The sequence below is a fragment of the Muntiacus reevesi genome, chromosome 21 (assembly GCF_963930625.1).
Source record: "Muntiacus reevesi chromosome 21, mMunRee1.1, whole genome shotgun sequence".
Lineage (NCBI taxonomy): Eukaryota > Metazoa > Chordata > Mammalia > Artiodactyla > Cervidae > Muntiacus > Muntiacus reevesi.
This window is the reverse complement of record NC_089269.1, coordinates 16824697-16839078: the sequence shown is the minus strand read 5'-3', so window position 1 is coordinate 16839078 and position 14382 is coordinate 16824697. Positions and strand designations below refer to the sequence as shown.

The 14382-nt window shown below is 40.2% G+C and overlaps 1 protein-coding gene across 1 annotated transcript in view; it reads left to right on the top strand.

Annotated features, from left to right (window-relative positions):
• NSUN3 (NOP2/Sun RNA methyltransferase 3) overlaps positions 1–13614 on the top strand; it is a 56345-nt gene extending 42731 nt beyond the window's left edge. The window contains exon 6 of the mRNA XM_065913832.1: positions 13091–13614. Coding sequence (XP_065769904.1) covers positions 13091–13361 — 271 coding nt within the window. The 3' untranslated portion in view covers positions 13362–13614. The remainder of the gene's footprint in view (positions 1–13090) is intronic.
• The last annotated feature ends 768 nt before the right edge of the window (positions 13615–14382 follow it).

Here is a 14382-nt window from a genome sequence, read left to right as displayed (position 1 = left end):
AATCTAGTTTTTTTTTAAGAAACAATCTTACACCTAATGCTATGAAAAAGAGTGTAGTCGTTGCCCAATTGTAGCAAAATCTACTGATGCCATGGGACTTCTCTGGTGGCTCAGATGGTAAAGAATCCGCCTGGAATGTGGGAGACCCAGGTTTGATCCCTGGGTCAGGAAGAGGAGGAGGGCCTGGCAGCCCATTCCAGTATTCTTGCCTGGAGAATTCCATGACAGAGGAGGCTGTCAAGCTACAGTCCATGGGATTACAAAGAGTCAACATAACTGAGTGACTTTTTTCTTCCTATCACTGATGCCTTAGTATGTGACTATTAAAAAAAAAAAATTTTAAAGTCATCAACAGGTGTGTTAGTTTCCTATTGCTACTGTTAACAAATTACCACAAATTTAGTGGCTTAAAATAGAACAAATTTTTAATCTTATACTTCTCAAGGTCATAGGTTCAAAATCAAGGTGTTAGCAGAGCTGCAGTTTCTTTTTGAGGTTCTAGGAGAGAGCTACAATGTTTGTGTCCCTCAGAATTCACATGTTGGAATCCTAATCCCGTGTGTGATTGCATCAGGCCTTTAGGAGGTGATCAGGTTATGAAGGAGCACTCAAAAAATAGGGATCAGTGCTCTTGTAACAGGAAACCCAGAGTGCTCCCTACCGCCTTCCACCAACTGTGGACACAGAGGCCATCTATGAACCAGGAGGCAGGTATCCTCACCAGATGCTGAACCCCTTAATCTTGGACTTTCTAGCTTCCAGAACTATGAGAAACAACTGTTTATTGTTTAAACCACCTCGTTTCTGGTATTTTGTTACAGCAACCCACACAGACTGAGACAGGGAGAATGATTTCCTTACCTTTTCAGTGTCTAGATTCAGCCCATATCCTTGGTCTTTGGCTAGCATTCCTGTCACTCCAAACTTAGCTTCAGTTATCACCTCTCTTTCTCTGACTCACCTACTCCCATTTTCTAAGGACCTTCATAATTATATTGGGTTCACTCAGATAATCCAGTGTAATCTTCCCATTTTGAATCCTTAATTCCATCACATCTGCTTGTATCCGCTTGCCATGTGATATGATATGTTTAAAGGTTCTGGGGATTGGGATATGGACATTCTGGGGGTCCATTATTCTTCCTCCCGGAGGCTGTTACCCTGTTAACAGTTCACATCTCTGATGTCTAGATATGAGCCTTTTAAAAAAGTTTCTCTGGAGAATATCTAGGGGGCAATGACAAGAAGACAGATTAAAAAAAAACTTTTTGTAAACTAACAACAAACGGTGAAGATTAAGTAGTAAGCCTATAGTGGTAGTCACCTCCCAAATATTTTTTTTTAATCAATAAATGGGTCCATGAAACCACTAGAAATACTAGATACCATACAATTTTAGTTATCTGTTCCTGAGAGAATGAGTTTTCCAGAGAGTTAATTCCTTACCAGTCAAAATTAAAAAAACAAAAAGGTAAATGATCTCTATGGGAAAATCTCATATTTATCCTACTGTCATAGTTTCCCTTTAATTTGTATTGTTGTAGAAATACATGGCATGAGTAAAAATTAAAAATATAAATGAGCTTTTTACTTAAAAGTAACTTACGCCTAACACTCCCCTCCCTTCTAGCCTTATTCCTCAGAGGCAATTACTTCTTCCAATTTTAGTATATGTGCTGCTGAAGTGAGCACAGGCAACTATTTCTAATTATTTGTCCTTTATTTATTTTTCAAGTCACTACAAAACCTCTAAAAAATGTTTATCCTTTATTATTTCACCTATCAGCTTTAGAGACCCATAGTATTTTATTTTATTGCTTCTCAGATACTCTGTTTTTACAAATTGAAAGTTTGTGGCACCATTTTTCCAACAGCCTTTGTTCACTTATGTGTCTCTGTCACTTTTTGGAAATTCTCACAATATTTCAAAGTTTTCATCATTATTGTTACTGTGATCTGTGATCAGTAATCTTTGATGTTATTATTACAAAAATATTATGACTTGCTGAAGGCTCAGATAGATGATGGTTAGCATTTCTTAGCAGTATTTTTTAACTAAGATGTATACATTGTTTTTTAGACATAATGTTATTGCAGACTTAATAGACTATGTATGTGCATGCTCACTCAGTCATGTCCGACTCTTTGCGACCCCACGGACTGTAGCCTGCCAGGCTCCTTTGTCCATGGGGATTCTCCAGGCAAGAATACTGGAATGGGTTGCCATGCCCTCCTCTAGGGCATCTTCCTGACCCAGGGGTCAGCCCAAATCTCCTGCATCTCCTGCACTGGCAGACAGATTCTTGAGCCATCTGCCAGGCCAGATTAATTGACTACAGTCTAGCTTTCGTAGCTTTCATATGTACCGGAAACCAAAAAACTTGTGGCTTGCTTTGTTGCGACATTTGCCTTCTTGTGGTCTGGAACCAAACCTGCAGTGTCTCCAGGGTGTACCTGCACTGACTTCTTGCTGGGGCTTTTCTCACTTACACCTCCCTCCCCTCTTCACAGCGCTCCGCAGCCTGCATTCTCACCCTAGCACACTTTCTCCCTCGGTGAGCTCAGAACCTGGTGCTGCACACTTGGATCTACATTTCTTGTTCTACTTGTGGTGGGAAGTATCTTTAAACACACTCTGAGCTTTAATTCTTTTCTGAAATAATCAGGGCATTATCTCCTGGTTTCTCTCTGTAATATAGGAGCATGTACACCCCCACCGCCTCCTTCATTTCTCCCTTCTACTTCCCAGTGTCGTACATCTGCACCTTTATGTTTAAGTTGTCAAGGGTGACAGTAGTCTTTCTGAGATTCTATAATCTGTTTTGAAACATTACCAGGATCAGTCTATGGAGTGATTCTGAACATTGAGGGCCAATGATGTAAATATTAATATTGTAAATATTGTTCACCACAGAATGGATCAATATGTTAGAAGTAAATTTCCTTCTCTGTTGGTTTAATGTTGTCATCAGAGTGACACTGAGAGGAGAATTTTCTTACAGTCGGGTTAGGCGAATAGCCTCCCTCTCTTTCCCTTCATCTCCTTCTCCCCCACTTCCCTCTTTCTCTTCTTCTCCCACCCTCTCTCTCTCCCTACCCCATCCCCACCACCCGTACATGTACCAAACCTTCAGTGTTTTCCCAGTTATTTCATTTCCTCTCTCCCTTCTCGCTTCTCCCTGGAGCCTCCCTCTCCTTTAATCTGGAACAGTTACTCTCTAAGGGCTCCCATGCAGTTGCCGTTCCGGGACTTTACTCCCTTCACTGTTCTCTTCCGTGGTGTGCACTGATTTCTGTGTCACCTTCCTCCTCTTTCTTGATTTACCTCCTCATTTTGCTAGAGGTAAAATTTCTGAGTCATCAGATAGCTGAAAGCTTCTTTCTCCCTCGTGTGTATTTATTTGACAATATGGCAAAAAATAGCACCCACTTTAAACTGCTTTTTCCCCAGGATTTGGAGTGTGCTACTCCACAGATGCCAGTATGATTCCTGGACCACTAGAGGTAACCAGTTTTTCTCTCTGTAGGTAGTTAGCATTTTTCCTTTGTTCTCAAAGTTCTAAAATTTAACAGTAATGCATCTGAGTGTGTATGTTTTTCATTCCTAAGTTTGGCGTTTTGACTGTGTTATGTAAAACCCTCCGCACCCTCTCCTCTTAGCTCTCTCTGATCTCATCTTGACTTCTTTTTCCTCCCTGTGTTACAGCCACTCTGCCGTTCTTCTTCCCCACACACGTCTAAAGGTCTCTGCACTGGATATTCCAATTGTGCAGAATGCTCTTCCTTCAAATATCTTCAAACATGGCCCACTTCCTTATCGCCTCAGGTCTTTGTTCAGATGTTGCTTCCTGAAGTGTCACCCTTTTTAATTATCCTACTTAAAATTGCAATCTCTGATACCATCTAAGTACTCCTAATCCTCTTGAAAAAAGAAAGTGAAGTCTCTCAGTCATTTCGGACTCTTTGCGACCCCATGGACTATATAGCCTGCCAGATTCCTCCATCCATGGGCTTTTCCAGGCAGGAATACTGGAGTGGGTTGCCATTTCCTTCTCCAGGAGATCTTCCCCATCCAGGGATTGAAGTCGACTTCCCAATCCAGGACCTGGGTCTCCCACAGTGTAGGCAGACGCTTTACCATCTGAGCCACCAGGGAAGTCAATCCTCTTACCTTTATAATTAAATCTTATCTTGATTTAATTTTCATCATAGAACCTATCACTAAGTTAAAAATATTTGCAAACTGTGATATTGTGAATGTATATTTCATCTTTGTTCCTGGTTTCAAGCCAGAACTCCTAAAACCCTTGTAATTTTCTAAGTGATGAGAGTGATAGAACGTCTTGTTATAATACCTGGCTTTGGTAAGGGTGAAAGGACCAATGTTTGTTATCCATAACAAGTCCATTTCAACCGTACCTTAGTTTACATTAATGAGGTGGCTTTTGTGCAGCCCCTAAGGATAGAGGACCGGTTGCCAGGGAAACTGACTATGTGATGAGAGGTTGGAACTTTCAGGGCCACCCCTCACCCCTTTTAAAGAGGGGAGAGGGGGCTGGAGATTGAGTTCAAGGTGGCCAATGATTTAATCAACTGTGCATGTTTAATGAAGCCTCTATAAAAGCCCATCAGTGGAGAAATTTGGAGAGCTGTCAGGATGGAGAGGAGGTGCTGGGAGAGTAGTGTGCCTGGAGAGGGCATGGAGGTGTCTCCCAGACTTTGCCCTGTGCATCTCTTCCATCTGGCTGTTCCTAAATTGTATCTTAATAATAAATCAGTAACATAGTGAGAGAGCCATTCTAGGAAATTATTTAAGGTAAAGAGGGCATTGTAGGATCCCCCATTTTATAGCCAGTGGGTCAGAAGTAACAGAGACTTGAACTTACAGTTGGCATTCGAAGGACAGTTTTATGGGACCAGGTGTATAGTGTTAGAATTGAATTAAATTGTAGGACATGAAGTCAGTGTTTGCCGAGAACTGGAGGATTGCTTGGCAAGGGAAAAACACACATGCAACCAAACACACACACGTACACATATATGTATGTGAGTATGTGTGTGTATAATTATGTGTGTATATGTTGATATATATGTGCTGCTGCTACTGCTACTGCTAAGTTGCTTCAGTCGTGTCTGACTCTGTGCGACCCCAGAGACGGCAGCCCACCAGGCTCCGCCGTCCCTGAGATTCTCCAGGCAAGAACCCTGGAGTGGGTTGCCATTTCCTTCTCCAATGCATGAAAGTGAAAAGTGAAAGTGAAGTTGCTCAGTCGTGTCCGACTCTTCGTGACCCCATGGACTGCAGCCTCCCAGGTTCCTCTGTCCATGGGATTTTCCAGGCAAAAGTACTGGGGTGGCTTGCCATTGCCTTCTCCAGTTAGTTTGCTAGACTACCAAAACAGAGTACCGCAGACACCTGGCTTTAAACAACAGAAATTTCTCACAGTTCTGAAGGCTAGAAGTCTGAGATCAAAGAGTCCTTAGGCTTGGTTTCCTCTGAGGTCTCTCTGCTTGGATAACAGTCTTCTCCCTGTGTCTTCACTTGGTCTTCCTTTTGTAATTCTGTGTCCAGATTTCTTCTTATAAGGACACTGGACGTACTGGATTAGAGCCTGCCCTAATGACCTCATTTTAACTCAGTTACATCTTTAAAGATATTATCTCCAAATACAGTCACATTGTAAGATACTGGGGGTTAGGGTTTCAACACATGAATTTTAAGGGGACACAATTCAGTCCATGAGAGACTTATTTTTTTTATAGTCTGTCTCCTCCAGTTGGAATGTAAGCTTCATGAAAGTTAGAGTTTTTGTTGTTGTTGTGCTTTAATGTATATCCAACATCTAGAACAATGCCTGGCACCATAATAGATGCTGAATAAATAATAATGAATATTCTGGCCTTATGATGGGTTAGTTTAATCTGAACACTTATTTTCATCTCTAGAAAATTCTTTTCTTATGCCTGCACTAATCAAGTCCCCCTCCCCCAGTTCTCTGCTGTCTTTCCAGTACTCCTGTTAATTGAACTTCGGACCTACTTGATTTGTTTTTCTTGTCTCATTTGCAGTCAATCCATTGTTACACTTTTTTGGAAGATTTTTCAGCCATAACTTCCAAATACTCCTGCAGAACATCCTTTACTTTGATAACGTGTATTTCATTCCTAAGAGCTCTCTTCTTCATCAGTTTCATGGCATTCTCTTATTGTTTTTGTGGGTGATGTATTTTTGCTGACCTTTCTGCATTTACTAGGTCTTGTTATTAATATGTCTCTTTTGTTCCCTCAATTTTCTGTTTCTTTATAGGCCATTTTTTGTTTGTTTCTTTTATTCTTTTTTCCTTAATTCATTTATTTTTAGTTGAAGGATAATTACAGTATTGTGCTGATTTCTGCCATGCATCAACCTGGATCAGCCAGAGTCATACATATGTCCCCTCCTTCTTGAGACTCCCTCCCACATCCCACCCCACCCCACTATTTGTTTTATTCTTCATCTCACATATTGCATAAGCATTTCTCTTAATTATCCGTCATTGTACATTTTTATTTAATAATGGGACAATAAAGAATGTGGAGGGTTTTAAGGGGTGATATTTTGGCCTGGTGATGTGACTTTATGATTTGCTGATGCAGAGGTCTTTGGTTTATGGGGTGCTTTCAGTTCAGTTCGGTCGCTCAGTCCTATTTTGACTCTTTGCGACCCTGTGGACTGCAGCATTCCAGGCTTCCCTGTCATCATCAACTCCCAGAGCTTGCTGAAACTCATGTCCATCGTTTGGTGATGCCATCCAACCATCTCATCTTCTGTCGTACCCTTCTCTTCCTGCCTCATTCTTTCCCAGCATCAGGGTCTTTTCTGGTGTGTTAGTTCTTTGCATCAGGTGGCCAAAGTATTGGAGCTTCAGCTTCAGCATCAGTCCTTCCATTGAATATTCAGGACTGATCTCCTTTAGGATGGACTGGTTTGATCTCCTTGCTATTGAAGGGACTCTCAGGAGTCTTCTCCAACATCACAGTTCAAAAATATCTTTGGTGCTCAGCTTTCTTTATGGTCCAATTCTCACATCTATACATGACTACTGGAAAAACCATAGCTTTGACTGGATGGACCTTTGTTGGCAAAGTAATGTCTCTGCTTTTTAATATGCTATCTAGGTTGGTCATAGCTTTTCTTCCAAGGAGCAAGCATCTTTTAATTTCATGGCTGCTGTCACCATCTGCAGTGATTTTGGAGCCCAAGAAAATAAAGTCTGTCACTGTGTCCATTGTTTTCCCATCTATTTCCCATGAAGTGATGGGACCGGATGCCATGATCTTAGTTTTTTGAATGTTGAGTTTCAAGCCAACTTTTTCACTGTCCTCTTTTACTTTCATCAAGAGGCTCTTTAGTTCCTCTTCACTTTCTGCTATAAGGGTGATATCTGCATATCTGAAGTTTTATTATTTCTCCCAGCAATCTTGATTCCAGCTTGTACTTCATCCAGTCTGGCGTTTCACATAATGTACTCTGCATATATGTTAAATAAGCAGGGTGGCAATACACAGCCTTGATGAACTTCTTTCCCAATTTGGAACCAGTCCATTTTTCCATGTCTGATTAACTGTTGCTTCTTGACCTGCATGCACATTTTTCAGGAGGCACATAAGGTGGGCTGGTATTCCCATCTCTTTCAGAATTTTCCACAGTTTGTTTTGATCCACACAGTCCAAGGCTTTGGTAGAGTTAATAAAGCAGAAGTAGATGTTTTCCTGGAACTCTCTTGCATTTTCGATGATCCAGCAGAATTTGGCAATTTGATCTCTAATTCCTCTGCCTTTTCTAAATCCAGCTTGAACATCTGGAAGTTCTTAGTTCACGTATTCTTGAAACCTAGCTTGGAGAATTTTGAGCATGTTTTTCCTAGCATGTGAGATGAGTGCAATTGTGCAGTAATTTGAACATTCTTTGGCATTGCCTTTCTTTGGGATTGGAGTGAAAACTGACCTTTTCCAGTCCTGTGGCCGCTGCTGAGGGAGTGCCTTAGGTCTTCCTATATAATTATTCAACTTTCTTAGATTAAACGTCTTCCAGCTTTTAGGGAAGAGATAAAATTGTCATCATATGCAGATAGCATGATACTATATGTAGAAACCCTAAAGATTCCACACAAAAATTACTAGTACTGATAAATGACTTCAGCAATGTAGCAGGAGACAAGATCAGCATACATAATTTAGTTGCTTTTATTTATAGTAACAATGAAATGTCAGAAAGGAAATGTAAAAAAAAAAAATACCTTGTAAAATCATACCGCTCGCAAAATACTTAGGAATAAACCTAAAGAAATGAAACACTTACATGCTAAGAACTATATAAAACATTACATAAGGAAATGGGAGATGATTCAAAGAAATGGAAAGATATCCCATGCTCTTGGATTGGAAGAATTAATATTGTTAAATTGGCCATACCACCCAAAGCCATCTGTAGTTTTAATACAATCCCTATCAAATTATCTGTGACATTTTTCACAGAAATAGAAAAAATGATCCAAAAATTTATATGGAACCATAAAAGACCCAGAAAGGAATTCGGAGGAACAAAATCAAAGCAAGCATAGCCCTCCAAGACCTCAGACAATACTGTGGAGCTTCAGTAATCAAAATGATGTGGTGGCACAGAAACAGACATGGGTCAAGGGAACAGAACTGAGAACCAGAAATAAACCCACACACCTATGGACAATTAATCTTCAACAAAGAAGGTGAGAATATATAATGGAAAAAATACAGTCTCTTCAGCAGGTGGTATAAGGAAAGTTGGACAGTTGCATGTAAATCAATGAAGTTAGAACACTCCCTCACACCATAGACAAAAATAAATATAAAATTCTTAAAGACTGAAATGTGAGACATGACACCATTTAGTTCAGTTCAGTTCAGTCACTCAGTTGTGTCTGACTCTGCGACCGCATAGACCACAGCACACCAGGCTTCCCTGTCCATCACCAACTCCTGGAGTTTACCCAAACTCATGTCCAAAGAATATAATCAGTCTGATTTCGGTATTGACCATCTGGTGATGTCCATGTGTAGAGTCTTCTCTTGTGTTGTTGGAAGAGGGTGTTTGCTATGACCAGTGCATTCTCTTGGCAAAATTCTGTTAGCCTTTGCCCTGCTTCATTTTGCATTCTCTTGGCAAAACTCTATTAGCCTTAAGACACCATAAAACTCCTAGAAGAGAACATAGGCAAAACATTCTCTGACATAAATTGGACCAATATTTTCTTAGGCCAGTCTCCCAAGGCAATAGAAATAAAAGCAAAAATAAACAAATGGGACCTAATCAACTTAAAAGTTTTTGCACAGCAAAGGAAACCATAAACAAAACAAAAGACAACCTACAGAATGGGAGAAAATGTTTGCAAACAATGACACTGGAAAGGGTTTAATATCCAAAATATACAGATATACAACTGCTCATGCAGTTCAACAATAACAACAGAAAAATGGACAGCCCAGTCAGAATATGGGCAGAAGACGTAAATAGACATTTCTCCAAAGAAGGCTTACAAATGGCCACTAGGCACATGAAAAGATGCTCAACATCACTCATTATTAGAGAAATGCAAATCAAAAGTACAGTGAGGTGGCACCTCACACCAGTCCGAATGCCCATCAATAAGAAGTCTACAAATACCAAATGTTGGGGAGGATGTGGAAAAAAAACTCTGCCACAGTGTTGGTGGGAATGAAAGTTGGTATAGTCACTATGGAAAACAGTATGGAGGTTCCTCAAAAATCTAAAAATAGAGTTGCCATATGATTCAGCAGTCCCACTCCTGGGCATATATCCTGAGAAAACTGTAATTCTAAAGGATACATGCACTCCCATGTTCATAGCAGCGCTATTCACAATAGCCAAGACATGGAAACAACGTAAATGTCCATTGACGGATGGATAAAGAAGATGTGGTATATATATATAATGGAATGCTACTCAGCCATGAAAAGGAATGGAATGATGCCTTTTGTGGCAACATGGATGAAGCTAGAGATCATCTTACTAAGTGAAGTAAGTCAGAAAGAGAAAGACAAATACCATGATATCACATATATAGAATCTAAAATATGACACAAATCAAATTATCTGTAAAACAGAAACAGACTCACAGACATAGAGAAAAAATTTGTGATTGCCAAGGGGGTGGGAAGGTGGGGAGGGGTAGATTGGGAGTTTGGGGTTAGTGGGCGCAACCTATTATACATGGAATGGGTAAGCAACGAGGTCTTACTGCATAGCACAGGGAACTATATTCAGTATCCTATGGTAAACCATAATGGAAAAGAATGTGTAACTGAATCCCTCTGCTATACAGCAGAAATGAACACAGCCGTTGTAAATCAACTATACTTCAATTAAAAAAAAAACCTTCCAACTTTTTACCTGGCTCTCCGACTTGCCATAAATAGGAGTCTGAAATCTGTAGTTCATTATATATGCTTTGAATTGATATCTTTGTTTTCACTTCTTACTCCCGTAACATTTTGTGTGCTTTTTCTTTGTAATTTGACAGGTCACTTTATGCCCTCTGTGGCTGTGGTTCTCTTTCTACTCTCTTCATTCACTACTGCTCCTGTATCTACATATCATATTTCAGAGAAGTGTTGAAATTCACTGTTAGTTAATGAGTTTCTCAGTCTTGTTTACTTTATTGTTTTTGAGTTAGTACATTTTTCAACACATTATATTTAAGGATGTCTAAAGGAGAGAGAGGGGAAAAAATCTTGTCATCAGTTTGCTTGTCTTGAGTTAGAATTTTTCAATCCTTTAATAATTAAATATAGAAAACAGAATTTGAACTTACTTTCATAATGTGGATCTTCATTAGAAACCCCAATTGTTGGGATGTGCTCTGTGAGAGTGAGGGCTTCCCTGGTGGCTCAGATGGTAAAGAATTCACCTGCAGGGCGGGAGACCTAAGTTCGATCCCTGGATTGGGAAGATCCCCTGGAGGAGGACATGGCAATCCACTCCAGCACTCTTGCCTGGAGAATCCCCATGGACAGAGGAACCTGGAGGGCTACAGTCCATGGGGTTGCAAAGAGTCAGACACTTTGTCTGAGCGACAAAGCTCTGTGAAAGTGAAAGTTACTCAATTGTGTCTGACTCTTTGCGACCCCATGACTATACAGTCCATGGAATTCTCCAGGCCAGAATACCAGACTGGATAGCCATTCCCTTCTCCAGGGTGTCTTCCCAGCCCAGGGATTGAACCCAGGTCTCCTGCATTGCAAGCATAATGTGGGTCATCATTAGAAGCCTCAATTATTGGAATGTGCTCTAGTTGTTTAAATATAGGTATGAGATGGGTCTGTCTGTGCTCTTGAATCCAGTAGACAGAAGTTCTTGATTAGTAACTTCTCTGGGGTTATAACCACAGCAGCAGGGCTATAACTTTTCTAGTTTTCTCTCAGTAGGTGACCTTGCTTCCTACTCCACTCTTATCAAGATGGTCTATCATGAACTTCCATTTATCTTAGGACATCCCAGTTCCCAGTTCATTCTCCCTTGTTGTTTCAGATGAAGAGCTGGAATCCATCTTTTCTGAAGCTATCTCCTCCATTTGCAGCCTGAAGTCCTGGGACTATTCTCCTGGATTTGCATCTGCAGATATGTTCAAATCTTCCCCTTGGTGTGGGGAAAAAACCTTCCTTCCCATCTTTTCCCTGAAGCTACATGTTCAATTGGAGAAGCCTTCTAAATTTTTTTCTAAGCTCTGATTTCTTTGCATATAGGTATTCTCTTGATGTCTGTCTTCAGTCCACTTTTTTCTCTTGTCCTTTTTCTGGGAAATCATGTTTGTTCCCATAATTTCATCTATTACTGAGCCCTAACCACTTTTCTGACGTTCAGGTGCTCCATTCCACCTACGCATTAGTTCAGTTCAGTTCAGCTCAGTTCAGTCACTCAGTCGTGTCCAACTCTTTGCGACCCCATGGACCGCAGCACACCAGGCCTCCCTGTCCACCAGCAACTCCTGGAACCTCCTCAAACTCATGTCCATCGAGTCGGTGATGCCGTGCAACCATCTCATCCTCTGTCATCCCCTTCTCTTCCTGCCTGCCTCATTCTTTCCCAGCATCAGGGTCTTTTCTGGTGTGTCAGTTCTTTGCATCAGGTGGCCAAAGTATTGGAGCTTCAGCTTCCAACATCAGTCCTTCCATTGAATATTCAGGACTGATCTCCTTTAGGATGGACTGGTTGGATCTTCTTGCAGTCCAAGGGACTCTCAAGAGTCTTCTCCAACTCCACAGTTCAAAAGCATCAATTCTTCTGCACTCAGCTTTCTTTATAGTCCAGCTCTCATATCCATACATGACCACTGGAAAAACCATAGCCTTGACTAGACAGACCTTTGTTGTCAAAGTAATGTCTCTGCTTTTTAATATGCTATCTAGGTTGGTCTAACTTTCCTTCCAAGGAGTAAGTATCTTTTAATTTCATGGCTGCAGTCACCATCTGCAGTGATTTTGGAGCCCCCCAAAATAAAGTCAGACACTGTTTCCACTGTTTCCCCATCTATTTCCCATGAAGTGATGGGACCAGATGCCATGATCTTAGTTTTCTGAATGTTGAGCTTTATTTATTTTTTTTTTTGAATGTTGAGCTTTAAACCAACTTTTTCACTCTCCTCTTTCACTTTCATCAAGAGGCTCTTTAGTTCTTCACTTTCTGCCATAAGGATGTTGTCACCTGCATATCTGAGGTTATTGATATTTCTCCATTAGTACCACTCAGTGTATTCCAAGAAAATGAGTTACTACATACTCTACCTCCATCCTCCTGTCCTTAGAAGTACAAAACAAGAAAGTACTCTAAACACACTCTCTGTCCTCCCCATGTGGAGTGGTCTGATTATCATTTTTCTAGTCACTCAGGGATATATTAGAAAGGAACAGTTGTAAGGCTATTTGTAAGGCTACACACCCAAAGTTATTACAGTCAGAGTACGATTAATTTCAAGTACATAAGCTTTCTTGCCCTCAGCCTCTGTGGTTCTATGTTAATATATCTAATCAGTTTGCATTTTCTGATTACACACAGGTCTGCAATTAAGGCCTTACGTCCTGGGGGGCTGCTTGTATACTCTACGTGCACACTTTCCAAGGCAGAAAATCAAGATGTGATCAGTGAAGTTTTAAACTCCTACAGTGACATCATGCCTGTGGACATTAAGGAAATGGCAAGGACTTGCTCCCAAGACTTCACATTTGCTCCCACTGGCCAGGAATGTGGGCTCCTGGTGATTCCAGATAAGGGTAAAGCCTGGGGCCCAATGTATGTTGCGAAACTGAAAAAATCATGGACAACTTGAAATTGGAGATATGCCTTTTGGGAACTGTTACATTGATAACACATGCATGTATTATTATATTTCTTTTTCTAGTCTCTCTGCATGTTAATATTTAAATAATAATGAATTCGCTGGATCTGATTGGAATCCTGTTTAGTTAATGTGACATTTCAGAACTTTTCAGATGTATTTTTTTCCTAGAAATGTTTCTATAGTAATGATTTAAGATGCTGCAGATGGTGTGTGTGGTATATAATAAATCTACTGTCTTTTACTTGGCCTTTTGTAGTAAATTAATAGTAATACATGGTTTTAGGCATAAAATGTTTAGAGATACATTCTATCCATAATGTTGGTGCTTTGAACCTTTAAAAATGCACATTTCCCGGCCCTCTTATCATTTTTCTTCTTATCAAATATACAGATTCTCTGAGGTTTTTTTCCCCTTTTCTGTAAGAACTGATTGGTATTCTGAGACTAACTTCTTAGGCAGCAGTATTTCTAGTTCTAGCAAAATAAGTTTCTTATTTGCCAAGTTGTGTTTCATTAAGAACTATCTTCTGTTTACTGCAAAGGTCAGTGACTCTATTGACACCAGCATTATTTCTCCCCTGTTTTTTATTTTTTTGTATTCAGAAATACAAATTGAAAGGGTAAATTATGTTGAAAGGCCGTTGGAACAGCAGATTCACATGCACATGTTTGACTTTCGACATTCAGCTTGTAGAATAATGGAGTCTATCCAGCAGGCTATAAAGCAAGTACTTGAAACAAAACCAGAATGATTAATAACCGCAATAACTGAACTATATTTGGAGAGTTTTGCTACATAATTGCAGTCATAATGAGCACTACAGAATCTGATTATCTTACAGTTGCAATCTGGAGGGGCTTTTTATTTCATTCCGTTATGAAATGTTATCTGAGAGTACGATGTCACATATTAATGCACAAGAGGGAAATGCCTAATGAAAGTGGATTATACTGTTACCAAAACCCAATACCATTTACGAAGTGGCTCTCCTTGTTTACACATATCCTG